This window comes from Passer montanus, unplaced genomic scaffold, assembly GCF_014805655.1.
Source record: "Passer montanus isolate IOZ18808 unplaced genomic scaffold, ASM1480565v1 scaffold18, whole genome shotgun sequence".
In the NCBI taxonomy this organism is placed as follows: Eukaryota; Metazoa; Chordata; class Aves; order Passeriformes; family Passeridae; genus Passer; species Passer montanus.
This window is the reverse complement of record NW_024365381.1, coordinates 10,021,545-10,048,934: the sequence shown is the minus strand read 5'-3', so window position 1 is coordinate 10,048,934 and position 27,390 is coordinate 10,021,545. Positions and strand designations below refer to the sequence as shown.

At 42.0% G+C, this 27,390-nt stretch overlaps 1 protein-coding gene across 9 annotated transcripts; it reads left to right on the top strand.

Annotated features, from left to right (window-relative positions):
- Positions 1–27: 27 nt before the first annotated feature.
- Positions 28–25,579, top strand: ZFYVE1 (zinc finger FYVE-type containing 1). Of its 9 annotated transcripts, none has more exons than XM_039704912.1 (14): positions 28–391; positions 988–1,209; positions 1,339–1,875; positions 13,806–14,310; positions 16,122–16,336; positions 18,409–18,515; positions 19,343–19,451; positions 20,013–20,110; positions 20,209–20,326; positions 20,661–20,831; positions 21,599–21,779; positions 22,255–22,368; positions 22,656–22,710; positions 23,448–25,579. In XM_039704912.1, exons 3-14 carry the CDS (start codon positions 1,378–1,380, stop codon positions 23,494–23,496), a joined length of 2,220 nt encoding a protein of 739 aa, XP_039560846.1. In that variant the 5' UTR covers positions 28–391; positions 988–1,209; positions 1,339–1,377; the 3' UTR covers positions 23,497–25,579. The 9 variants fall into 9 exon arrangements, 8 of the variants coding, with proteins under 8 accessions (XP_039560846.1, XP_039560845.1, XP_039560847.1 ...); XM_039704911.1 differs by having other exon boundaries at positions 22,557–22,710; XM_039704913.1 differs by lacking the exon at positions 22,656–22,710 and adding an exon at positions 22,557–22,618 and having other exon boundaries at positions 23,448–23,585.
- Positions 25,580–27,390: the final 1,811 nt, after the last annotated feature.

Genomic DNA, 27,390 nt, shown 5'->3' with positions numbered 1-27,390 from the left:
GAAGTTCCCCGCGATCAGCTGATCCCGGCTGACAACGAGGGGAGCGGGCGGAGGGGGCGCGGGTCCTGGCCGGCCCTGCCCTGCTCAGTTCCCCCGAGCGCCCCGACTGCATGGTCGACCCCTGGGGGTGGAGAACCGGGAGATCCCCGCCGGGCGCAGAGGGGACGGGGGGGAGGAGGAAGCCGCGGCCGGGACCCGAGTCCTTAGTCACCGGGTGCCAGCGGGAGGAAGGGGAAGAAAGGTGGCCGCCGGCTTGTAAACAATAGCCCGGCTCGCGGCGCCCCGTGCCGCGCCGCCTTTGTTCCCGGTCGCACCGCGGCTGCCGCTGCTCGGCGGGAGGAGCCCGGGGGCTTCCCCCTTGCCGGCCGGCCGGCGCCGGGCGCAGCCCCAGGTAGGTCCGGGCGCGGGGGGAGGCGCCGGCCGGCACCGCCGTTACGTAACCGCGGGCGGGTGCGGGGTCCGCCCGCAGCCCCCGCGCGGGCCAGCCACAAGTGCGGCCGCCGCGGGGCAGCGCCTGCCCGGGGACTGGCGGGGACTGGGGGTGCCGGGGGTCATCCCGGAGCGAGAGGGGCTCCGCGCTGGCCGGGAGCAGGGGAGGCGGCCCGGAGGCAGCGGTCGAGACAAAGGCGGCGGCGGGGTGCGCAGGCTGCCCTCGGCGGGCGATGGTCTCGGGGCTGTGCTCTGGCAACTTGGGGCGCAGAGGGAGAGAGAAAAAAAATCCGTCGTCTGTCAGCCTGACCGCGGTAGCGATCGTCTTCTAATGTTACTAGAAGGAACGCACAAAGAGAGCGGATTTTTGTTTATCTGGCGAAGCACATCAGGAAATTCCCAGCAAATAAATACTGTGAACTCTCTGAAGGAGGAGCTTAGCTGTGGAGTGAAAGCAGAGAATTTTCTAGTCTTGACACGGTCCTTTTGTGTGTGTGTGTGTGTACATATATATGCATTTGTGCGTTTCTGATGCCTTTTTTGTCTCTGTGTCACCAGCTGTCTCCGTTCTCAGCTTCAGGGAAATACTTGCTGTGTCTGTTGAAGTACACCAGGCTGGGGTTTTTTCTCGTCACTGACAGTCTGTTAAACAGCTAAGTAGAGAGAGAACGTATACCAGCATTTGAGTCTAATAATACATTAAATCAGCCACATTGTCTGAGTTTATTTTGGAGGAAGAAAACTTCATGAGCACTTAACAACACTCTTCCTGCAAAGCAGGTCAGTGTATGCATCTTACAGAAACATATATTTATTATTTAAAATTAAGTATAAACAACATTCCTCTTGTGTGTCTTTCTTTTATGTAGATTTGAAACTGACTTTTACACCTATCATTGTTTGTAACAGAAACAGGAGGGAAAAACGTTGCTTTAAAGAAACCTGAAGATGAGTGCCCACACACAAACTGTGGAGAAAGGACAGAACACGACACTCCTGTGCCAGGAAAGCTACGTTTGCAGTGGGACAGATGAAGCAGTCTTTGAGTGCGATGAGTGCAGGAGCCTGCAGTGCCAGCGTTGTGAAGAAGAGCTGCATCAGCCTGAAAGGTTGCGGAACCACGAACGGACCCGTATAAGACCCGGCCATGTCCCGTACTGTGACTCCTGCAAAGGTGCCAATGGGAACATAATGCATGCCAGTATGACGGGCTCAAGGCAGATAGCAGCAGTGAGGTGCCAGGTGTGCAAAATCAACCTCTGTGTGGAGTGTCAGAAGAGAACACATGCTGGGGGGAACAGAAGGAAGCACCCTGTCACCGTGTACCATGCTGGCAAAGCCCAAGAACAGGAAGAGGAGGAGGGGATGGATGAGGAGACCAAGAGAAGGAAGATGACAGAGAAAGTTGTGAGTTTCCTCTTGGTGGATGAAACTGAAGAGATTCAGGTAAGAACTGTTGTGGTTTGTTGTTTACAGACAAGATGATTTAGTTTCTTTCTTAGTCTAACTGGCTGCTGTGATGCATGGTTAATATGTGAAGCGTAATTGGTGGCAACGGTAAGAAGATGATGGCCAGGCAAAGTGCAAGTGCCACTGAGCATCTTGGGCTAAAAAGACACAGTGCCTTTGAGTGGCCTTGCTCATGAGTTCCTCAAAAGGTCAAGTTCATTAAAACCTTATGTGTGGCAAGGGCCTCCTGTAAGAGGCTTGGTAAGCAAAGCTGGTGAAAGAATTGACCCTGTACTGAGACACACACAATAAAGATAAGAGCTGTCTGTGCAGGATGCTGATCATTCCTGAACAAAATTGAATACGTTTATTGCAGTAGGTGTTCTGCAAATGGGAGTGCTGACAGACAATTTCCTGCTGTATGATTGGAGAGGGCACTGTACCAAGTAGTGCTAATGCAAGACTACAGCCCATTGCTACCATTTAGCACCAGTAAATCCATCTGATTTTTAGGAGTAGAACAAAATAGAAATAAGTGCCCTAAGTGTTCCGTACAAGTCCTACACACACCATGGTTAAGTTATATTGCTTGTCACAAATATTACATGTTAGCCTTTTGTTGAAAGATGGGGAAATTGCCATTGGAGTAGGTCTGCTGATAAAAATGATAGGAACTAGTTGACTAGGAGCAGCCTCCAAGGAGGCACTATTTTAGAAAGTCTAGCATTCAATATATGCAGTTATAGAACTCTCCTGTTGGCCCTTATATTTGGTATGCATTTTAGAAGGCAAAATGTGTGAAAGCCACAGAGCATATTAATTACACAGCTAAAAATTGAACTTTGTTTTCTGACTTTCAGTTTGCATTCCCTATGTTTAGACCTCATTCAGGAGCCACTGAAAGAAAATGTATAGTCACCTGGAGACTCAGTATCAGGTTGCTCTAATTTAACATACTCATGCTACCATCATTAAAAAGAATTGTGATTATATTCTTATTCTTGACAGTTATTTATATCCATCATAGTTGGATACAAATAACAACAGTTGATGTGCCTGTCATGCATCACAAGGAAACCTGACTTAAGTATCTGATATCTATTCTATACTATAGAAGTGTCTGTACATAGTTATATATGTATGTACACAGTAATAATACAATAATATAGAATAGTTGCAAGATACTTGGGTCATATTTCTGTCAATGCAGGTATACCAACTGATAAACTGTCATGGCTTTTGAAGGGGAAAGGGAGGAAAGGATGACAGTCCTTACGGTGCACTGATATAGAACACACACTATGCAGGACAGCAGTGACTGTAAACTGAGTTCCAGGTCTGTAGCAGTCTTAAGTTTGTATGCCTCCAAGCCCTGAGCACACACTTATTTCCTTGTAATGTGTGACAGATGCAACTATTACTTTAAAATGCAGACTTTTCAATAATCCTCCTCTGGCCACTAGAGCAAGCTCTGAAACGCCTTGGAACAGGGCTGTCCTGCAAAGCTGCTCACAAACTGTGTCTGTGTGTGGTTGTACTGGTTTAAGTTATATTTATACTCATGAATCTGTAAGCCTTATTGAGGTAGACCTTTGGCTGCCTCCTGCAAGCAAGTGCATTTGCTATTTAAATGTCATGGGCAATAAAGCCAACTTCCTTATTGGGATAGCAGTGGTCCTTTATCAGATCATAGCAATTCAGTGAGAACAGGGTTGGTTTGAAAAAGCTCTCCAAAAATGATCTTATTTCACTATCAAGATGTTGAATCAGAACTCTTCCATCTGGAGTGATCTTCTCTTCCTCAGAGCTGAATATGTATGTGACGTCTCACAGCCAGTATCAAAGCAGTTTGAGAGATTTCAATTCCATTATTTTCTGACAGCTGGAATTTAAAGAGTGCTTGCTTTTATAGAGATAATTCTGCTAGTGAGCATAAGGACCTTTATTTAGAAAGGCCTGTCAGATGCCACAGAAAATGTCTTCAGAGCTAAGTAGTCGTCTTTTGCTCTTGGTAATACAGAGGAACCAATTTAGCTGTAGGAAAGTGATCATCAGTCTCTTATTTTGTGCTTGTCATTGCTTGGGGAGAAATCATTAAATGTTCTTTATTTAAACCAACTTTTTGTCCAAAAATGCCAAAATATTAGTAACTTATGGAGTGGAAGTTCAGATTTTGAGAGTGTGTGGCTTTTTAAGCTTGAGCAGACAGGATAAGAATTTAACAGAATTATGTAGTTCAGCTGTCTTTGACTGTTGGTGACCTTTGGAACTTGAAAATTGTTGCGTTGGTTGGGAAATAAGAGAGGAAACTGCTGATTTACTATCAATGGGAGATTTTGCCATAGCAATGTTAAAAGCTACAAAATTACAGATGGTAAAAGCTAAACCACCCTTATACTATCCCCCCCCCCAGTTAGATGGAACTAGTTAACGCTGCTGGAGCAGCAGATGATGGATTGGGATAATCACTCATGTATATTTGTTTACAAACATTAACTTGAACACAGGGCTAAAAGATTTGGGTTTTAGTTTCCTTTGGAACCTGGAGTTGTTAAGCTCAAGTGGTTATGTTTCATCTAGCCGTTTCTGTTGGCTTCTTGGAGGTGGTAGCTCTAAAATGGAAGAATATTTATAGTGTGTAAGCAAATGACTGATCTAGTTCTAGATCCAGAAGCAATGTGGATTAATCCATAAGGAACTGTGCCTGAGGAAATTGGTTCAGGAGAGGTGGAAATTCTCAGTTTGGGCACAGCACTACACAGATACAGCTATGATAATTCTGAGATCTGCATAATTGTCTTTGTGCCATGTTGCACAGATGTGCTGGCCTGCTCAAAGCTCTTTGTGCTTTGCAGGCATAGCATAAGCTCAGAAAGCTGAGGACTTCTTGTGCTTGTTCAAATCCATATAGACAGTAAAGGTCCCGTTTTAAACCACTGCTTGTTTTTTGAAAACTAATGGTAGCTAAAGTCTGTGTCTGTGAAATACAAGTTTCCCAGTGATGTTCATCATAACAGCGCTCTATCTGAGCACCTCAAAAAGAGGTTAGCTGTCTCATGTTAAAAACAGAAAGTTGTTAAAGGTTAAATCCAAGTTTGTACTGCAAGTCTGTGGAAGAATAGAGAGGGAGGTTGTTTCTCATGGAGCCCAGCCCCAGCTATCTCACACCACACAGTGCAATGCTTTGCAACTCTTATGAGTTAGTCCCCAGGCATCCTGACCTACATGATGAATTTTTTCTTCCTTCTTCCAGGACTCGTTGTTCCTCATAAGACCTCACTGACTTATATTGGAAAACAAAACTTGACTGTTTGACAAACTGGCATCACATGCAGTTTAGACCCCGTTCTAGGCTGTTTTTCTCAAGCTCTGTTATGCAGTTTCTCTTTACACAGTATTAAGCTTTCGGCCTTATCTATTGCATATCTAAAGCTGAGGCTTCAATCAAATTGTTCTAGATTAACTACTGCATCTGTTTGTTAATTGGCCCTTTCATAGTCTATCTTCCTTGCTCATCTGGGAATGATTTTGTGGGGATTACTTCCACAGTCAATTGCTTTGGTCATGTCACTCTTTACATCTTCCACTTACACTGCTCTCTTTACATCTTCCACATCTCCTCTTCGCCTTGTTAGACTCAAACTGTGTGCCTTCTTTTATTATGTGTATGTCCCTCAACTGAATCTCCTGATCTGCTCTGCCAAGATGTCAGCTTTCCTTTCTTATCTATAAGATAAGATTCCTGGATTCTTCCTGGATTCTCAAACAAGCATCATTGTATTGTCACTAGTGCTGCCCTGTGCACACAGGAAGCACTTCCCATAAGAAGTCAGAGTCAATTATTTGGTTTTTTTAAACTGGTATTTGTGTATCTATTAAGAAAAACACAGTGAAATACAGCAATAAAAACATGACTTAGGTTGTGATACTTGTTTCAAATCCTGGGGCTTTCTTACAGTCCCATGAACTTTTCCACTCACCTGGATCTCTCTCACTTGTGCTTATATTTATGCAATTTCTGGAACAGTTTCCATTTTTGCTTTGTATTTATGTAACACACTTGCAAAAGAGCTCTTTAACATAAAGCAGAGTTATATGTCTGTTGTACAGTGAACTTATATTTACTACTGCTTTTGAGGCAGGGCTGAATGCTTAACAATGCATAACAACATTTTTATCTTGGGGAACAGATGTTGGGAGCTCTTACCACAAGATCAGAACTTGGTTGTAGTGTCACTAATGGCTTCTATGATAGCACTTTGTCCAAAGCCCTAATTGAGGACTCAGCACATATGCTTAATAGAAGTACCGAAAGTCTTTCATTGACCCCAGAAGATAGAGGACGTGCTTGGTTATTAATTATCTGCCTTAGAGTTTGCTCATCTTTGACCAGAAACTAGCTCTGTCACAAGAAATTATCCAATCTGTGAGTTGCAAACAAAAATAAAAGGTACTGACTTTGTAGTTCTGACTTACTAAGGAGACTAGAAGAAAAGACAAATTTTCCTCTATCTAGTCACAAAAATAATTTCCCCAGCTGTGTAATTTTATGAGGGAAAAGGAGCATGCATTTATTGCTATGTCTCGCCTGAGATACCCATATGAGCTCCCTTTCTTCAGTTTGCAGAGTCTTTTTGTTGTGCCAATAGATATTTCAACTTCCTAAATATAGCCCCATTCCTTGAGGTTTTTTCTATTCTTTCTAGCAGGTCTAAACACCTAACGGAGTAAGATCTTCCCTTCAGCAAATATGAGCAGCATTTATGTAATGCTTTGCGGTCAGTTAAGATAATGCAAAAGGACCCACAGCCCTTATTGAAATGCAGACCATTTTGTACAATCACTGAATAACCTGTCACTAACAGCATGGTAGTCCGTGTGTCCTCCTCTGTCCCCTCCTGTTAAAAAGTTACACATACATAGTGATGACTCTGCAGGGTTGCTAGCTGCTTTGCTTTTCTCACTTCTGTAAACCTGATGGAAGTACTGTGATTTTTCCTTATTATCTACTGATTTGAGCCTGGATAAAGTCTAGGGATGAGAGAATGGAGTCTCTAGGAACACTTTTTCTTGTCAAGTATTCTTTGTCTGTTAATGGGAGCTAATGTATATGCTCTTTTATGAAAGAAGGTCATGATCTCTTAAGTATGACTTGCATTTGTCTAGCAAATAGTGCTAGTTCCTGTGACACTCTTGCTTCATTTGTTGTTGGGGCAATGTGTTTTTGATGGGGTATATATATATTTTTTTGGTGCTTTAGGGTAGCACTGTCAGATGTAAATTTCTGGGAAATTTAGTCCATATCCTATAAAATAAAGAGTCATAGCTAGTATATTTGTCATGGATATAAAGGAGGAAGGAAAAATATTGAAGGACCTGAATTATTTAGACTGGTGTGATCTGTTCGATCAGGATATATAATTTCTGTCCCTTGATACTCTTGATGTGTTTTAGATGAGTTTTCCTCCTCTTTGTGCTTTAGAGAAATTTCCTTGCCAAAGTATTTTGGGAGTTTTCTGTCCTACCCTCTAGGAATTTTTCTCTTATTACTTTGTTATTTTTCAGTATTCCTCCTGTATCATTCTGTTATCAGTTCACCTAAATTTAAGTGCACTGTTTTTCAGTCTTCGGAATAAAGTAGTGGAGAAACTACTCAGCAATTGCTGGTTAGGAGTATTCCTTTTTCTACTGGACATATACCAGTGAAGAGTATTTTTAGAAGGTAGGAGAGAGAGCCATCCATTTAGCAAACACAGCTCCTTTGACAGTCTCAGGCTGACTCTTAGCTAATTTTTAACATAGCCATAGTGCTTTTCCCTGGAACCAGTCTTGTACCTTCATGATGCAGTACTCTTTCTTGGGCATTAAAGTCAAATAGTTTGCTTCTTGACTGTCTATTTTGTCCATCTGCTATATGAGTGCTGATATGGAAGGAAGAGTCAGTTGTCACTGACTCAGGTGAGACAGCCTGCAAGCTACTCTGGAATTACCCACACTTTTCATTCAACAAGTTCCTGAACTTAATTCAGTTTCTGAATTAAATAGTCTTGAGGGGAAAAATGGGGTGTTTTAGTGTTTCCCCTGCTGTACCCCTCTTTGCACTTTTCCAATGAATCCTTTTTTGCTCTTGGATGCTACCAGTAGAAATGGGATGTGTGTCCTTTGGGGTACATTCAAGAAAGTAAAACCAGCTTGTTGTCTTCTAGCCCTTCTGTCCTTTCCATTGCCTTCACTTTCTCTTTTCTGCAGTGATCACTGGGAGGCAGATGTCACTGCAGTACACACTTCTGGTTTTTTTACCTGGGTTGGTAATGCTTTGCTATAACATCACAAAAAGGCAAAAGATTGAGTCCTTTGGCCTGCCTGGTTCAAACACCCTGAAATTGGGAAAATAACCAGAGTAACTGTTTTCTAGGAAGAATGCAACTGTTATACAAGTAAGTTTGTAAATGCCCCTCCTAACAAGTACAATGGTATAAGTAGTGTCCACACAGGTAATTGAGTTACTCTTAGTAGTACTTAGGAAGAGAGCATGAACTTGCTGGTTGACTTGATGTCTTCTGGGCAAGTCTCTTTACGTGGTTGTGGTCTTTGTTGCTAGAGCTGTGACTTTTGGGTGGTAATTGGTAGCTCTGTGGCCATATTAACATTTCCAGGAACTTGAAAGGTATTTAGGGTACAAAACCATGATTTCTGCATTGTTTTCTGTTCCCTTTTAGGGCTAGATGGTACTATTATGTTAATGGTTTTTTTGCAGGAGTTGCATTCACCTCAAAGTCTTTATTAGTTTTCAGTTCTTGAAAAAGTACTTTTTCAGCAAGCAAACAGTTTGGTCGTTTAAAAAAGACTTTGTAGTCTTTTTTCTGCTTTCAGAAGTTTAATATAACTTAGCTGTCATCTACAGGGTTAACTTACCTGGTAATAGCAATATTTCAGTCAATATTGCCTCTTGGGTTAGGGAGGAGTCCTGTCAAATTGGGTTACCTCCAATCCCCTTAATTTTTTCCACCACTGTCTTAAAACCTTTAAAATATGATCTCTTTTATGAGGGAAAAGGGTAGGGTTGTTAAGCAGGACTTAACTCTTCTGTCTATGCCTCTCTCAGAGTTCTATAATAATAGACATGGGCCTCAGACATGGGCAGCCTCTGCCCTTCATTGCAGGGACCTACCTCTAAGTCCTGTTGAAACTTATGCTGTTAAACTCCATACAAACCCCTGAAGATATTGAACCTGAATTCCTATGCCAGCGCTGTGGGAACAGGATAATTTTGGTCTGAAAAATATATCCAGTTCAGGGTGTGTATATTGTCCATGGGTATGTACTGTGGCTGATAACAATTCTCACAGAACCCATAGGTGGTACTGCAGTGAAGACAAATAAACAGGGAAAAACTCTTAGGTTAGGAAACACCCTTAATACAAATGCTTTCATCTGCTTGAGCCAGTCCTGCACCCACACAGGGAATAAGACCAAAGTGTGAGAATCTAACCTTAGATCCCTGTAGCGTGTCTGTCCCCTGCTTTATTTTGTCCTCCCTGCATCTGGTATTTTGGGCTTGAGGCTCTGTAGGACTCCAGAGGATGTCCACTGTCAGCTTGGCTGAAGGCTAGGAGATCACTGAGGACACTAGTGATTAAGTGCTTAAGTGTTCACTGGATCAGTGATTAATAAGTGATGAGTGATTAATAACTTACTCTTGAATAACAATTGGATCTACTGGTATGACATACACAATTCTATAAACTAATCTGTTGACACAGCCCTTTGCAGAAACTTTCTCAGGCTACTATAAAACATTTACATAGTAAAAAGTATCTCTTTGACCAGTATAATTAATGAAGTCTAATTTCTGGGATGTCTTCTTCCCATTATCCAGTGCTTGTCCACATTTTCTGTCTTTTGAGTAAGAAGCAGTATGTGTGCTGTCATGGAGCAGCCAGCATGCTGACTGGCTGGCACGTGTGGACACGACTGCTCAGCCTACTGCTGTGTCTTGGAGGCAGCAGGGGGGGGACATGAGACATGCTCTTTCCTCAGTAAGGTTATTGGAGTCTTTCTTTTCTACTCTGTCATCCCTTTTCATCAAACTTCTAGGATTTTTGTCTTTTAGAGGCACTTATTTCTGTATCAAAATAGTGTAATTAGGTTATGAATTTTAAGTTATATGTGGAAGACTTGAGTAATGGCATACATTATATTTTCTATGGAAAGTCATGCAGAAGAAAAGGTATAGGAGGCAACCTAAGGTAGAAAACTAGAGATGCTTGGACTTAAAAGTCAGCTTTGATTGTTCTTGAGCACCTGTTTATGATCAAAATCTCTTGTTTGGAAGACTGAAAGTCAGAGGAAATAATGACCTCCTGAGTTCACTTTCAACCTGAATTAGCCTAAGATCATAGAGGAATCAGGATTTGAATTACTGTGGTTTAAGGACTGTCTCACAGCTCTGTTGATGTTTTGGGTTTCATAGCAGAAAGTTTCTCTTCCTCACAGGGAACCATCTTTTTTGTCACTTGATAACAAGAGACACTTGTGGATATCAACAAAAACTTCTTCTGGGGCAAAAGTATGGAATTTCCAGTTGCATTTTTAATAGCCTGTTGCACTTGAGTTGCTGGGTTAGCCAGTTTCACTTCTTTGCATTTGTGCACTGCCTTTTCAGGAGTGATTGTGATGTGCCTTGCAGAGATGTGAATTTTGGTGGTGGCACTTTACTGTGATGGAACTTATTCTCAGGTTAGTCTTACTGGGTGTAGTTAAAGGAAGAAATCTGCTTTATAGATTTTTATATTTTTTTTCTCTCTTATTTTCAATGTATGATGAAATTGTGATTTAATCTTCTTTTTAGAAGAGAGTCTCTTAAGGGCTATAACAAAAGTGTAAATGAGTTTCTGGTACTAGAAATGGCAAAATCAAGAAGGGGCTGACGAGATATGACTCATGTCTTGATTCAGACATACAGTTTTCATCCTGAGTTTACTTTGGTGTGCAGTGTAAGGAAGGTTTCATATTTACCCTCTGCTGTGAACCTCAGAGATCTGGAGCTCTTGGGCAACATGGAAGTGGACACAGTTATGGAAACGTGAGCCCTTTGCACAAGCAACAGAAGGTGGTACCATACCAATTTGTTTTAGAGACAAAAGCAAAACAAAGAAGTTGGGATTACTGCTTTGACACTACACCCACTCAGACTTCAAATGTCTTAAAAGAACTTGCTCAGGGGAAGTAAATTGGACTACTGACATGGGGGTTGTTGTGGATGGTTCTTTGAGATTATCATTCCTGTACTCAGCGTTGGTTAAAGTCAACTAGTGCACAAGAGCAAGGAGCACCCAGTGGCGTACAAGCATTTTCACCTTCAAAGGGAGGGGCTTCTTTTGGTCATTTTGGCTTGGTTTTGGTTTTGTTCCTTCTCCTCCCACATAGAATTTATTGTAAGGATGTTGCAGGATCCAAAATTATGACTAGGTTCTACAAGGGAGGATTGGTCTCCTGGTTCTCTACCAAAAGCATCTAAATGCAACCACTGTTCAAGAAGTTCTTGGTCATCTGACTTCTAAGCACTGGTCAAGTATGCTAGGAAACATTTACTTATTTCATGTCTGAAATTTTTCCTCATTCATTACCAAGTCCTGTGAGACATAAACATTGGGCTAACTAGACTTTGGTGCATTCTTGTGCCCCTGGGTAACTTGTTTGTTCAAATCACACCTGAGTTCTGTCCTGAATGGAGGTCTGCAAAAAGCCTAGAAGGGGATAACTTAGAAGGGAATAACTTTGGGTATGTGATTTGATATTCAGTGTAACTTTGAATTCACTTCTGTTTCTTAAAGGTGGGAATATATCTCAGAGTTACCCTTATTCCTGTTGTCCCTACTGTCCCTTGTGTCTCCTGAGATTACTGACTCAGCCCATTCTCCCAAACTACTACTAAAGTAATAACTAGTGCTGGCTAAAAGATCTTAGCCATTAGCTATCCTGCCAATACTAAAGCAGTTGTTTGAAAACTGATATTTTTTTGCATTGTCCAGGGAGCACATAACTATTGACTCTGGCAAAAAGGACCTGTCACCTTTTTGGTGAGAAGTTTGGGAGGTGGGAGTTAAAACCAAAACATTTTTTAAGAAGACATTTTCATGTTCCTTTTTGCTTATGTACACATAACATTTTTATATTGTCAAATATGTGAATGTTTTTAGGAGCTATTCCATGAACCAAGAACTTCCTTTCTTCCACAGACATCTTAAGAGACAGTAAGCAAAACTCCATCTATCATCTAAGCTACCTTATCCTGATGATAAGCTAATAATTACAGCTACCAAGGAAGCAGACCCTTTCTTGTGCACTTGTAATTTCAGTGTATCTTGATGTTCCCCCACAGACACCAGGAAAGATTCTCTTGAGAGCATTTTGATGTCTCTTATTTCCTGTTGTCTTCTACACTGTGAGGCTGCTTTGAATGGTTTGAATCTGTGAGAAGCTACTGCAAGCCCACACATTTTCTTTGTGAATGCTGTTCCCAACCACAATCTGGCACACTGGCTATTTTTTATGTTTTTAGCACACTGGCTGATTTTTATTTTCCTTCAAAGTCTAGGTGCTGTTGATAGATTTGACCAAAGCAAATGGGGCTGGCTGAGCCTTAAACTGATTTGCTGATTTATGAATAAGCTTGTTCAAAGAAACCATTTATGACCTCATTGCCTCTCTGGTTCCTAGACTGTGAGATCTTCCAACTGTACTTGCAGGATGAAAATAGCTAAGAGCTTCCAGAAGTTAAGTGGCAGGTGAGAGGTGATGGAAGCCCTGTTCATTTCAGTTGATGGGGATTCCTTGAAAAGGAAATTGAGATGGAGAAAGTGAATTTAATCTTTCTCAAAAAGTGTGTCATATTCTTCCTGTCCTATAATATATGGATAAAACCTGTTGGAAGACAAAAAAGTATGGGCTGAACAAATGAATGAAGCATGAAACCTGTGAAAGCCAAGGACCTATTCTGCAACAACATCAGGGCAGGCTCTTTTACAGAGCCCTAGCCCACTTCAGTGCTTGTTTATCTGCTCCTGTTGCTCCAGTATCTGAACAGAAAATGCCCTGTTCTTTAGCCTAGACAGCACGATGCTTGATCCTTAAACTATGTAAAGCCAAGGGGCAGTTACCTGCACTTCTTTTTGGTTTTGTATGTGTGTGTTCTTTTGTTTTATTTTTTAATGAAAGTACAATAAGTAAATTATGAAAGGGATCCTTGAGGTAGTTGTGGCACTTCTGTGAGAGCCAGTTTGACCTGCTTCAAGCACCTGACTGCAGTGCACAGTTTTGCTGCTTCTCTGCTCCCACTTTCCAGCTGAAGGATTGATCAGCTGGAGAGCAGTGAGAATAGGGAATCTGTGTCTGAGAACCCCTGGCTGTAGACAGATGCAGCACAAGTGCATGGCAGAGATTTTTGTACCTAAACAGGTGCTCAACCTCTGTGGATGAGGCAAGTTAAAGTGGTAAAAGAAATCTCCTCTTTCACTCTGAATTTGCATGCTTACCATGAGACCAGTGCTACTGAGAAAGTCTGCCATGCTCCAGGTAGCTGTTCTGACAGACTTGGAAATAGTGTTATGCTCCCTTGTCTGAAAGGGCTTCTCAGAGAATGGGGTGAGGTACTTGAGAGTTGACTACATACATAATCACAGTGAGGCATCACTTCCAAAACAGCTACATGATGGAGCAACATAAATCCCATTAATGTGTACATTTTACAAAACTGCATTCTAGTATTTTGCTTTGTACTTCTTGGTGCTTCAGAAACTTATGATGAAATCTGAAGAGAAGGTAATCACTCTTTTTAATCTTATGAATTCTGACACCAGCTGTGTTTTTAGTGTTGTCTACTCCAATCACATAGTTGTAATATTTTTCTCTTTTTGTTTTGGAAGGTAAGGAATGAGGAAGACTTTATTAAGAAACTGGACTGCAGTCCTGACCAGCACCTAAAGGTAGTGTCCATCTTTGGGAACACAGGGGATGGCAAGTCTCACACCCTTAACCACACTTTCTTCTATGGCCGGGAAGTCTTCAAGACGTCTCCTGCCCAGGAGTCTTGCACAGTTGGAGTCTGGGCAGCCTATGACCCTGTCCGCAAAGTGGTGGTCATTGATACAGAGGGCCTCCTGGGGGCCACTGTCAACCTGAGCCAGAGAACACGGCTGCTGCTGAAGGTCCTGGCCATCTCTGACCTTGTCATCTACCGTACTCGTGCTGACAGGCTCCACAATGACCTCTTCAAATTCCTTGGTGATGCCTCGGAAGCTTATTTAAAACACTTCACCAAGGAGCTAAAAGCTACCACAGCCCGCTGTGGCCTAGATGTTCCTCTGTCAACTTTGGGTCCAGGTGTCATCATCTTTCATGAGACTGTGTACACCAAGCTACTGGGCTCTGGTGAGTAGGCAATTCCAATTACAACGTGCTAAATACTGTCTGCAAACTATCAGGTTGCATTGAATATTCAGCACTCTTTAGTACCATGTAAAAATGTGATTTGGGTTTTGCTCTCACTGGTTTCAGTCTGGGAACCAGGCTGTGGAACTAGAAGAGCATTCCCTCTTCCACATCAGCTAGAATAATCCTCTTAGCCAGCTGAACATCAGCACTGAATAGTTATGAGTTCTGCCAGCCACAGGAGGGGTCATCATACAAATTCATGAGTGTGGGTGATATGGTGGATGAAGGTGAAAACTGATGTGGTGAGTTGACCCTGGCTGGATGCCGGGCTGCTCTGCCCACCAAAGCTGCTCTATCACTCCCCTCCACAAGTGGACAGGAGAGAGAAAATATAATGAAAAGTTCATCACTTGAGATAAGGTATGGGAGAGATCACTCATCAAATACCATCACTGGGAAAATGGATTTGACTTGGGGATATTAATTGAATTTATTACTGACAAAATCAGAGCAGGGTAATGAGAAGTAAAATAAATCTTAGAACCAGCTTTTCCTCATCCCTTCCCCCTTCCCAGCTCTATTTGCTCCCCTGCCTGCCATGCAGGAAGACAGGGAATGGGGTTATGGCCAGTTCATCACACATTGCTCCTGCTGCTGCTCAGGGAGAGGAGTCCTTCCCCTGCTCCAGTGTGGGATCCCTCCCATGGGAGACAGTTCTCCATGAACTTCTTGGACATGGGTCTTTCCCATGAGCAACAGCGGCTGAGGCTCAGTCCCGCTGTTTGTGAACATCTAGGAGCCATCTCTTGTGTAATAAATACCTCAGCAGTCCTGGCTGACCCACATTCTCATTTTGGCTTTTCTAAACTGAGGTTTTCAACTTGTAGAAGAACTTCATGTTCTTTCTGGTTATTATTGAAGTAACTTCTTAATAACTTTTAACTTGCCTATAAGGCAGATCCTTTCTTTATATATCAATTTGCTGATTAGCAATTCAGCCTTTCATGAAGTTGTTACATTTACTGTTTCATCAGTTCAGCCTTTAGCGATCCATGAGGACACTTTGCACCTGTATGCAAAGTCAGGGTCACAAAAAATACATTTTTATGGCCACTTCTGATCACAGTAGGAATAGGAAAGACACTACTTAGCATATATAGATATGCAGAAAGCTGTAACCATCTGTCTCAATGGATAATTTAAGTGTGTTTATGTAGTTTTAGGACAGGGAAGATGGGGCCTGCCTTGTTCTGAAATGTACAGCAGGTACTTGGAAGAAGGCAGGAGAATGTGGTTGGCTCTGTGGAGTCTGACCTGATGTGGCCCGTTCTGAAGTGCTTTGCCATGTACAAATTGCAGATAAAGGCTTGGTCTTCCTTGCTACAGGATTAGCATGGAAAACAGGCGGCTCCATGTAAGGTTCATGTCCTCCACTTATCAGGTGCTAGGAATAGCTATACCAAGTTATGGTCTGGTGAGAAGAACTAACAAATGTGCTGACATTGTGTTTCCTTGTATTATGTCCTAACTTGCTCCTTAATCTGGATATCTGTGTTTCAGAATCTAGATGTGTCTGGTTTTACCTGAGAAACTTGGTCTTAGAATTTAAAGCTGTGTATCACAAAACAGAGATTGCTTTTGGAAAGTTTCTTTTCTTTGTTTTAAAATATAATGATAACTGCATTCTATATGTATTAAAAGATTTAATTAAGAAAATAGGTCTATATTGCATATGAAAGTCCTATGCAATTAAAGCATTGTTTTAAACAATCAGTTGTATATGAACTTGCTGATACTCTTATACGTAGATCATCCTTCTGAGGTTCCTGAGAAGCTCATTCAGGATCGGTTTCGGAAGCTGAGCTGTTTTCCTGAGGCTTTCAGCTCAATTCACTACAAGGGAACAAGGACGTACAATCCTCCAACAGATTTCTCTGGGCTTAGGCGAGCTGTGGAGCAGCAGCTGGAGAACAATACTACTCGGTCACCTAGACAGCCTGGGGTTATCTACAAAGCACTAAAAGTAAGTGAAGAAGAGTTTGTTACAGTGTTTATTTGTACCACTGTTGCTGTTAACTCAGCTGCAGCTCAGAAAGGCAGAGCACCTGAAACAGTGATGCAGACTTGCGTGCAAGTCTTCCATGAGAATAATATTTTGTCTAACAGCCAGGGAGGCTGAGTAGGCTTCTTTTTTTACTTCAAAACAAACACTTCAGTAAAGACCATGGAAGATAAATTAAAGAGCCAAACTGGGCAAGATTGTAAATGGGAGCTGGGAAGAAAAAAGTAAGTGATGCTGTGAGTGACAAGCACTTAATGACAGTGATTGACAAAGAAAGACCTTCAAAAGTTTCTTCATAAAATTCCTAAAGTTGGCCTCAGCACAAGAGGAGAAGATGCAAGAGACTTGGAGAGAGTTAATAGCTGGCAAAACCTAGCACTGAGTAGTATAACCCAAGGGCTAGGAGGCAAAAAGGAGGAAGGAGTTGTGCTGGTAGCTAGGGAACAGGATGGGATCAAGCTAAATTATGTATGACTTTAGAACAAGTGATTTTCTTAGACAGTTCACTTTGCTAGGATGTCAGAGGGATTTTTGGGTTTTTTAATTTGCAGTCTTTCCTTTTCCACATACCACTGCCTGATTAACATCATATTTTCTTTGGCCTGAAGAGCATAGTTGTCACTGGGGAGAGGCAGGCAGAGCCAGGGCATATCTGCAGAAGGAGGTAGTGTTAGCAGTCTTTTCTGGTGTTAGTCACAGCTGTTGGAACAGATAATTCTGGCTGCTCTGCATTAGTGGTAGCTGAAGCACAGAGGGAAGTGTCAGGATGGCAGGTTCTTTGCGTTTGGGAGCAGATAGGCAGCAAGGGGAAAAACAGTTGGAATCATTAATTTTAGTTTAACTTCTAGGATGTTATTGCAATTATCAAGTAGCCTGGTTTCAGATATAGCTGCTGGTGTACTTAAATTCATGACCAGTGAAGTGTTTGCTGTGTTCAAATCACTACTGACTACAAATTAACTTCTTTTGCTTCACTTGCTGAGAACACAAGACTTTCTAGAGGTTTCTGTCCACTTCCTCTAACTTTTGAGTTCATTCTAAAGTATCAGTATCAGTCAAGCTTAAAAGAGAATGTAAAGCAAATTTCCTTGAAATTATGTGAAATAAAATGTTTAAATAGAGTACTTATCTGAGGGAGGCTGTGGTGAGAGAGGTTCACACAAGTCTGTGTGTATATGCAGTCAACCCTCATTAGACAGCAAAGATACACCCACTCCACCTACCCCAGCCCTGTGAGAGGAGGGGGAGGAAGAGAAAGGCAGGCAGCCACTATATAAACCTCAGATGCAGGAAAGGTTTCAGCTAGATCTCATGCCTTCAGAGATCTCCATCAAGAAAAACTGTAACCATTTGCTTTGTTACAGTGCTTTTTTTTTTCCCCTTAAACATAACACCTGAAAGAACCAAACAAGTTAAGTGTGCCAAGACTAAGGACTGATTTAATCTGAGAATGGATGTTCCTAGGAAAGGGTACAAATCCCTTTGTCTCTGTTTTGCCATTTCACCAGAGAAGAGCAGTTGTTCAAGGGGCTGAAGGAAAGCTCAGGGCAGCGCTTTCTGAGCCAAGAAGCAAAAATTGTGTTCCCATGAACTATGAGAAATGATCCTATGAGTTTCTTTTCAGAGCTTTCCAGAATGCAAAGCCCATTTAGCAAGAGCTCTGCTATTTTGAGTATGGAATGGATGCACAGAGGTGCATGCAATTTTCTACAACCCATTTCTACTACAAAATTCAAACTAGGGACAGGAGGAGAGGAGAGCAGAGAAAAAGAGTATATTTTCAAGTCATACTTGAAAAGTATGACTCAAAAGACTATCAAGTATTCAAGTAATTTCCATACTAGTGCAAGATTGCATTCTTGCTTCATTTCCAATCCTTATTTTGTTTTCCAGGCTACTAAGACACATTTATTAGCTGTGTACTTGCTCTGCCCCCACCCACCCCCCCTCCAGTAGAGGAATCCATGCTTTTTCTTGCAAAAGGTCTTCATTGCCCTTAATCTCTTTCCAGTTCATTCTTTTTTGTTTGACAGGCTCTAAGTGACCGGTTCAGTGGGGAGATCCCTGATGACCAGATGGCTCACAGCTCTTTCTTTCCAGATGAATATTTCACATGCTCCTCTGTGTGCCTCAGCTGTGGGTAAGTAGATGAGAAATGCATCTCCATCCTCTTAGAGGACAGTGCTGTGCCCACCTGCAGCCACAGAATGTAAAGTTTCTGTGACATCTTGACACCTGACATCATCTATTCTCAACTAGTACTTCTGGGCAAAATTAGCTTGAAATTCAGCTCTTAGGTGAACTGGACAGCCACTATTGCCACATCTCAGATGGATGCCTGGTTTTTGCCCACTCTGTTTTTGTGCATGACTACAAACCTGTGCTGCCCATATGTTTTCTCAAATGCAATCAGGGCAGGAAGAAAGGAGTGTCTAAATAAATCCCCTGAAATTTCTTACGATGTTTTTTCCCTTTTATTTTTGTTGCTTGAACAGTATGAACAATCCTAATGCATACATCATGGAGTGGGACTGTATTCAGTGATTAGGTCTAAGCAGAGCTCCATATTTGATTAGATCTTGGCTTGTAGCTCTCTGGAAAGAGCCCCAAGATTGAGGCTGGAAGGGCAGTAGATGGCAGTCAGTGATTTGAGTCTGGGAGCTGTATAGCAGCACAATGTTGTGGCTGGTTATGCTTCTTTTCTGCTGCTGGGCATTTTCTGCAGAGAATTGTTGTGTCGTGCTGCCACACAACAATTCACACAACACTGATTGTATGGGAAACAGTTGCTACACCTCTTTCTGAAGACCCTGCCTTTCAATAATAAATTATGTCATTGCTGTATGTGCAGTTGTGAAGATGGTTTGAGGGCACATCATCTATAAAAATGCAAGTAAAAATGAAATCTTGGTGACATCTATCCTGTGTCTAAGAGCAACAACTCATGTATTGCTCTTGCATACTCAGGTGTGGCTGTAAGAAGAGCATGAACCATGCAAAGGAAGGAGTCCCTCATGAATCCAAAAGTCGATGCAGATATTCTCACCAGTATGATAACAGAGTCTACACTTGCAAGGTGAGATACAAGGACAAGGTCTGAAGAATGAAAAAGGAAAGGATGACCAAGTAAATGAGGACTATCACAGGCATGTGCCTGTTTTCTTTCTTTTTTTTGTTTTTAATGTCAGAGGTGCTCATAGCCTTGACAAGAAAATCCTTATTTGACTTGTATGTTTGCTTGGAGAGTTCATCACCTCTGTGTGCTATGTGTCATTTTCTAGCTAAATTTTGAAGCTGGCTGCTCTTAACCTGGGTGATGTTGACCTTTTATATCTTTGACATATTTACTCTTATTTGCTTATGCCCAGTGCTTGGTATTAGCCAGTTTTTCTTAAGGATCTGTGCAGGAGACAGGAAAATTTTTGTCTACAATCATGGTCTTTATTGATGTAGAAATACTTCCCTGCTTGTTATTGATAGTGGGTTTGGTTGTGCTTTGTTTTTAAGTGAGTTTTGATGAGTGCTCCTTTGCTGTGGACCTGTGTATGCTAATTATATGCTTTACGTGGCCAAACAGCAGCCAGATGTAAATCTGGATTCCCAATAATGTAGTTTAAATTGAGCCTTTATGTTGTAGGCCTGTTATGAACGAGGGATGGAGGTCAGCGTGGTGCCAAAAACCTCTGCTTCCACGGATTCCCCTTGGCTGGGCCTCGCCAAGTATGCCTGGTCAGGGTGAGTACTGCAGCTGGGATCTCTCTGCTCTCTGTGGTCTCTGTGCTGCCTGGTGTGTGGGACTTGCCAGAGAGGTGACCTGTCCCCCTCCTGTGCAGGTACGTGATCGAGTGCCCCAACTGCGGCGTGGTGTATCGCAGCCGGCAGTACTGGTTTGGCAACCAAGACCCTGTGAACACTGTAGTGAGGACAGAAATTGAGCATGTCTGGCCAGGGGTAAGTCTGGTTGCTGGATAGTCTTTGTGTATGTGTGCAGCCATGCACATGCTAATTTGGTTCTGCTGGATGTTGATGGAGAAAATAGATTGCCTTTCATTAAGCTGGTCCCTGCTATTCAAAAGAGACTTTGCAAGGGCTTTCAGACATCTTTTGGCTATCTTGAAATGGCTAAGTTGCCAACCTCCTTCTGTCTTTCAAAGCAGGGCTGGTGAATCTTTTACTCCTGCTTGCCCTCCAGTTTATCAGGAGTAATGGGTTGCAGAGCCATCTGAATCTAAAAAAAAAAGGTTTTCCTGTTTTTATTCTCAAATCAGTATCTGTTTCATTCCAGACTGATGGATTTCTGAAAGACAACAACAACGCAGCCCAGCGTTTATTGGATGGCATGAATTTCATGGCTCAGTCAGTATCTGAACTTAGCCTGGGACCTACAAAAGCTGTGACCTCCTGGTTGACAGACCAGATTGCCCCAGCTTACTGGAGACCCAACTCTCAGATTCTGGTAAATAGCACCTGCTGGAGAGAAAGACTTTGCCTAGCTAAAACCCCTTTTCCTTACTCTTTAAGTAATAAAGTATTTTGCAGATTCTAAACACTTCTTTGTTTTACTGCAGCAATCCCTACTGCTTCAGCTTTGAGAAACTGAAGTGCTCTCTCCTATTCCCATTCTTAGCCAAAGAAATTATGAACAGAGACTTGGCCCAGCCCTGATGAAGAGACAGTTTCTCCCTGCTCTTTGTGAGCTACTATCCCAGCAATATTACAGAAAATCCTGGCTTGCATGCCTTTGTTTTTCCAAGCAAATAATCAACATCTTAAATCTGGCCACTGCAGTTGGTAATACTATTTTTATAGATTAAACTCTGGTTTCATACCAGGTGCAAAAAGCTGACCCAAACAGTTCAACTAGGAAAAGATTCCCTTTGTCTTGTGGGAAATAGATTCTTTTTCAATGACAACTACCTTGTGAATTCTTACTTCACACAAAGGTCAAATATCCATCATTCAGCCCTGCATGATATGACTGTGTTTATTTGTGATTATGAACGAAGGGATCATAGCAATATCTTGGCTTAACCAATATACACCTACTGTTCTAAATCACTTCCCTGGGGTAAAGTTATAGGGCTGATAGCACCCATGTCTTGTGTGTAACTTTATTTTTCAAAATTTCAGTCTGAAACTTGCCATCCTGGGCTTCTGCTCTCTATTTTTTTTACTTCAGGAAGATCAAATTAACAGTTTTTCCTTCTGTGTTGTTCTGATCAGAGCTGTAAGAAGTGCAACACACCTTTCAAAGATAACGACACAAAGCATCACTGCCGGGCCTGTGGAGAGGGCTTCTGTGATGGCTGTTCTTCCAAGACCCGTCCAGTGCCTGAGCGAGGCTGGGGACCAGCACCAGTGCGTGTGTGTGACAACTGCTATGACAACAGGGGCATCCAGTTAGGTAATCTTGAGTTGATTGTTGCAAAACTATCCCTGAGCACTGAAGTCTTTGTCCCTAATTTCTGGATCACAACCATTTTCCATGGTTGTTTACACTGGGTTTCCAAACAGTTTTTGGTAAGGAAGCTGAAGAGCTCAATGCCTTTCGGAAGAAAGATGACCTTACCAGACACCTGAACTGCTGACAAAATAATTTTCTAATTGTATCTTTACTTTGTTTTCCTAGCAACTGCTAATGATCTGGTGCTAACATTAGAACAGGGGTGCTTATGTTACAGCAGACTATATGTTTTGTCCATTTTTGCTAGAATGAACACTCTGCAATCCAGTATTGTGGATGGGGAACATAAAGGCTGAGGAGAGATTACAACTTGCCTTTTGGGTTTGCTGCTGGTTTTGTTAATGTAAATTAACTGAAACTTGGCCGAAAATGTGGTGGATTTAGGTGTTGAGCCCTTCACTCTTGTGTCATGCAGATGTGGCTGAATTGCCTTCAGATGAGGAAGGGGGTACACTTATTGCCAGGAAGGTGGGGGAAGCTGTGCAAAACACCCTTGGAGCGGTGGTGACAGCCATGGACATTCCCTTAGGTGAGTTCTCTTCTGTTCTGATGGGGTTTTTTTGTCTAAAGGCATTTTTGTTTTCAAAGAGCAAAACTTGTTATTAAACTTCAAAAGTTTGTGTGACAGGCTGGCACCTCTGCTATGATACCACTGTTGGCTGAGAGTTCTACAGCCCTCTGGACCTTTTCTGCTTGATGTTTCCTCTTGGTTTTCAGCATGTTGTTTCTGCAGAGCACACTTTATCTTTTCACCCTATTATGCAAAACTGCACCAAGCTGTGAGTAATTCATGCTCCTCTGATGGTTTCACTGCAGTGACCTGCCATTTGAAGTTCCCTAAAGATTGGCCAATTAGGAAGCATTTTATCAGGTTTGATTTTCTTTCAGAGATGTGAGTGCTTTTTAAGTGTGTTCATGATACTGCTGGTATATCTTGGTACTTTTGAGGGGAGGGCTGAGAATTTGAAGCTGTCCAGATTGGTAAGGATGAGGAAGTAATTAGTACTCTGATCTTCCATGGTGAGCTTAGTGCAGGGAACCTCAGCTGCTCTTTCTTGTGTTGGGTGGCAGTTTAGGTATGTCAGCAACATTTCACATTTGAATCTTCTGTTGTTGCACCTGACTTCCTACTCATTGTGCAGATCATTGTTCAGCTGCTTTGACTATAGCATGTCCGGCCTTCACCTTTGTGGGTCTTTGCTCTCTGACTCAATGAAGGGCAGAATAAATTCTTAGTTCAGATAGTACATCCATTTCTGAATATTTGGTTTGGTGACGTGATGTTTGTTTTGGCTACAGCTGAAACTGAAGGTAGGGAAAAGCAAGTGTCCTAACTTCAGCAAGAGTCTGAGAAAGGCAAGATGCCACTATTAAAAGAGATACAGTTGACTCTTTGAAGAGATGCAGAATGTGGGAGAATAGTAGAATGCCCTAAATGGCTGCTCATTGCACTGAAGGATTGTGTCAGTAGGTCACGTCCCCCTTAATGGCAGTGGTATGACTTGCAGTGTGTGAGTGCCTCCACTGGAGAACGTTCTTGCGATGCTCATGTTCATGGATTATTTTGTTCTCCCTCTTTCTCATCCCCACACCTCACTTCCTCCCTAGGTCTGGTAAAAGATGCTGCCCGACCTGCATACTGGGTACCAGATCATGAAATCCTGCACTGCCACAACTGCCGGAAGGAATTCAGTATCAAACTCTCCAAGCACCACTGTCGGGCCTGTGGCCAGGGATTCTGTGACGAGTGCTCACACGACCGCAGAGCGGTTCCCTCTCGCGGATGGGATCACCCAGTCCGAGTTTGCTTTAACTGCAATAAAAAGCCTGGTGACCTTTAACCCCAGGCTGCTCTCCAGATCTTTGCAATTCCTTATGTTCTCAGGGTTACAAATGAAAATATCTGGTCTCCCTTTCACCTTCTAACCTGTTGCAGCCAGAGTGCATGTTTCCAGTTTCTGGCCTCCTCTCGTGTTATATCCATCTTGGAACACTGGGAATGAGCTTACATTCAGCCTCTAGGTTTTAATTTCAAATTAACTGGGAAAGGGAGGGAGCTCCCTTGTAAATGAGCAACCCAAAATCCAGTGTATTTTATTCCAATTAAAAAATAAAACCAACTATATATATATATATCAACTATGTATGATTTAGTATATTAAGAATATGGTTGAAAATGAAGCTTTGAGTATTCCTAGTTCAAATGATGGATGGTGGTGTTCCTTACTGTATTGGATCAGAGTTATGGCCTTCTAATTCTTCTTTTGGAATGTCTTGCTGATCATGATGTCCTGTGAGGAAGGTTTGGACTCTGCTGCCAGGAATCTCCAGTGCTGATATATGAATTACACGTGGTAGTTCAGCCAACTCCTGCATCTAGAGGTGCTGCCCTTCTGGCCATGGAAGATTAAACCCAGATTTATTAACAATTTTGTTTGAACTGATATGAGCAATGGTCTTGCAGTGCAAGAGGTATCGAGTTAACACAGACTCCCTGGCAGAGACTGGTAGAGCTCTGAAAGGTAAAGCAAATCCTATGGCACGAGGCAAAGCATTCTGATCTTGCCATTTCAACTTCAATACCAGATCAAAAGGTAGCAGGGCTTTTCTCTCCCTGACAATGATTCCATGTACTCAGGTTTTCTTCAAGTTTCTCTGTAAGATCATTGCAGTTAAAAACTTCGTCTGGAGCAGAAGAAGAGAACAAGTTTTGTAGGCAATTCTGAGATAAAAAGTTTGAGTTGTTTGGGTTGTGGTGACTTTCCTTTTCCCCCACTTTTTAAGTGATCCTATAGTCTCCAAAGCCTCTGTGTTCTCAGATATGGTTGCATAGAAACTGCACAGATTTGTCTTACTTTCTTCTAATAATATGAACTTACAAATCAGCCTGGAAAATGGGAACCTTTCTTCTTTGCTCCTAGCAACTGGCACTTACTGGACTTTATCCTTTTATGAAAGGACTGCAATGAATTCACTGATTTTATTATGAAAAGCACCACTTTACCTAACTTATACTGTCATGTACTGTGGATTTGTGGTTCCACTTATAAGAAGTATGAGACCATTGTGGATTAAACTGCCTAAAATTCTCCCTTCTTGGCTTAAATAGACAAAAATTCTTCTACCACATGAGAGTTGCCTCCGCTTGGAGTGGCTGGAGCTTAATGCAGTGTCCTGCAACTGTGGTATTTTTTCCCCAGCTTATTAAATGTGCTCTTGTGTGATGAGATGCCCACCACCCTGTTTTAAGACTGTATTATTAAATTAACTGCTATAAAGAACTTTATCTTCTGAACAAGTGTACTGACTTTCCTTGTAACAAGCGGTTCTCACTTTGTCTCTGAAAGATCATGCTCACAAAGTGTTTGTCCCTTCACAACTACATCCAGCCTACACAAGGAAGTAGACTTAGAAGATGTTCCAGGACACCTTCGGTACTGGCCAAGTTTACTGCGGACTGTCTTATGTTTTTGTAAGCAAAAGTCTGCCATAAACTGACTGTTGTCCAAGTAAGGGCATGAGTAGGTAGAAATCCTCTCTTAAAAGACATTCTGTACATCTAGCATAATTCTGTGCTTCAAAGTATTCTTTATTTTTTTAATGGGTGAGCAATGTGTTCTTGGTTTGTAGGCTGTGCCCTGTGTGCTGTTTATGCATGTAGCTTTACTACCATGTTAATGCACAAAGAGAAAGCAGCCATGACATTCCTTGTATAAAATCTTTGGCATCTGTTTCAACAACTTGTCTGATTTTTTTTTTTCCTTGTCAAAGCAACAACTACTACTCAATCAAAAGGAAAATGTTGTATAAACATTTTTAATTTATATGTGGTCTTAGTAACTTAGCAACCTGTCAGTATCAGAGTCCATTCTTCTGATAGATTATTCTGGACCTGAATCTTCTATGATGTTTCTCTACAAACCAAAGTCTTATGTGGTGCTTGAACTGCAGGCTTGGTGTAACTCTTTCTGGCGAATGCTGGGAGGTGTATTTGGGATCTTTGTTTTCCAAAATGAAAAAAAAAATCTAAGGCTTAAGTTCCCTGCTGTTTCCTGTACAGAATAGTGCTTGTTTTTCTGGTACTGTTTGGTGCTGTGAGTACACAGTATAGAATATGGTTATTAAATGGCTTAGCTATTGAAAGGGGATAGATGTTGGCAGAGCCCAATGCTATTCAGTGTTAACACATTGGGATTCAATAAACAAAAGAGCCCTAAGAGATGTCTGTGGACAGAAAGCTCTACAGAAAACGTGAAGGAAATGGAAATCCTGGGGGGAAAAAAATATCCCTAAAACATCATGACAGCATGTTGTGTTTGGGGTTGGACTGTCAATAGAACCCGTGAGTTCTATTCCTGAACTATTAGGAGAGATGCTTTGTGTTATGGGTAGCACCAACCAAGAGTGAGTTTTTGGAAAACCTGTCAAAAGTTCACAGCAACATTGCTGGAGCTATGCAAGAGGACAAACTATGAGTTTCATAGTGGCACCATGAGACAGGTCCAAGAGTAATGCAACTCCTGTGTGAAAAAGTCTTCTGTATTGACAAGGGCAAAGATAGAAGGAGACTGTTTTTCAGGAAATTTCTAGAAGATCATCACTTTGTGTGTTACACTGAAGAGAAATTACCATGAAGTTGTAGTTGGTCAAGGTGCTAATGTGTCCCTTGGGTCAACTGAAGTTCACTGTAATGTTAATATTTTAGCAGTTAAAATTGCCACGCTTACTTGGTAGGATAATTAATTGGTCTCAATTGGTTTGAGATGTGACACGATAAAAGCCTGTTCTGAGTTAGACTGAAGCTGACTGATGTAAATCTCTTGTTAGAAAAATTATGCCAGATTGATTATTGACAGATCAAGCACCATCTGCACCTCTTACAATTAGGAAATGCTATGGAAAACATTGAGTAAAATAACAATCACATGAACTAGCCAATCTGCAGAGATATGTGGCAGTGAAAAACTGAATTCCTTATCAAAGCATCACAAAACAAGTCTAGACTTGTTGATTGCTCTATTCTGATGGATTTATTTCCATTATGGGTATATATGGCAATTCAGCATGAAGATTCATCTTCAAATAGATGATGTGGGTTTCCCTGTCATCTTGTGAAGCAAATAGATGTAAGCTTCATATAGATGTCAACACTTTTACTTAGACTCCTATCCAAACCCTGTAGGCCATTCTTGGCTTAAATGTGCACCTGAGACTTGCAGCCAGGGGACAGATGGTGGAGCAGCATGGCTGCAACATGTAGCTGTTGTCAGGGCAGGAAAGGCTCTAAGCTGGAGTTACCTGCACAAGAAAAACTGCTTTGTCCTTCGTTCACTGCCCTCCCCCGCTTCCAACCCCTGCACTGGTTTTCCTGTTCATTTGTTCTGCCCAGTGCCTTGCAGGTGAAGTTGCACAGGCTCAAGTTGGCCAAGGTATCTTGTACATTCCTGTCTGTGTCCCTTGGGAATTGGACCTTTGGTTGTGTTCTGGAAGACAAGACAACCCTTGCTAGCTTTTGATGTCTACGAGAGTTTGTGGAAATAAACACCATCCT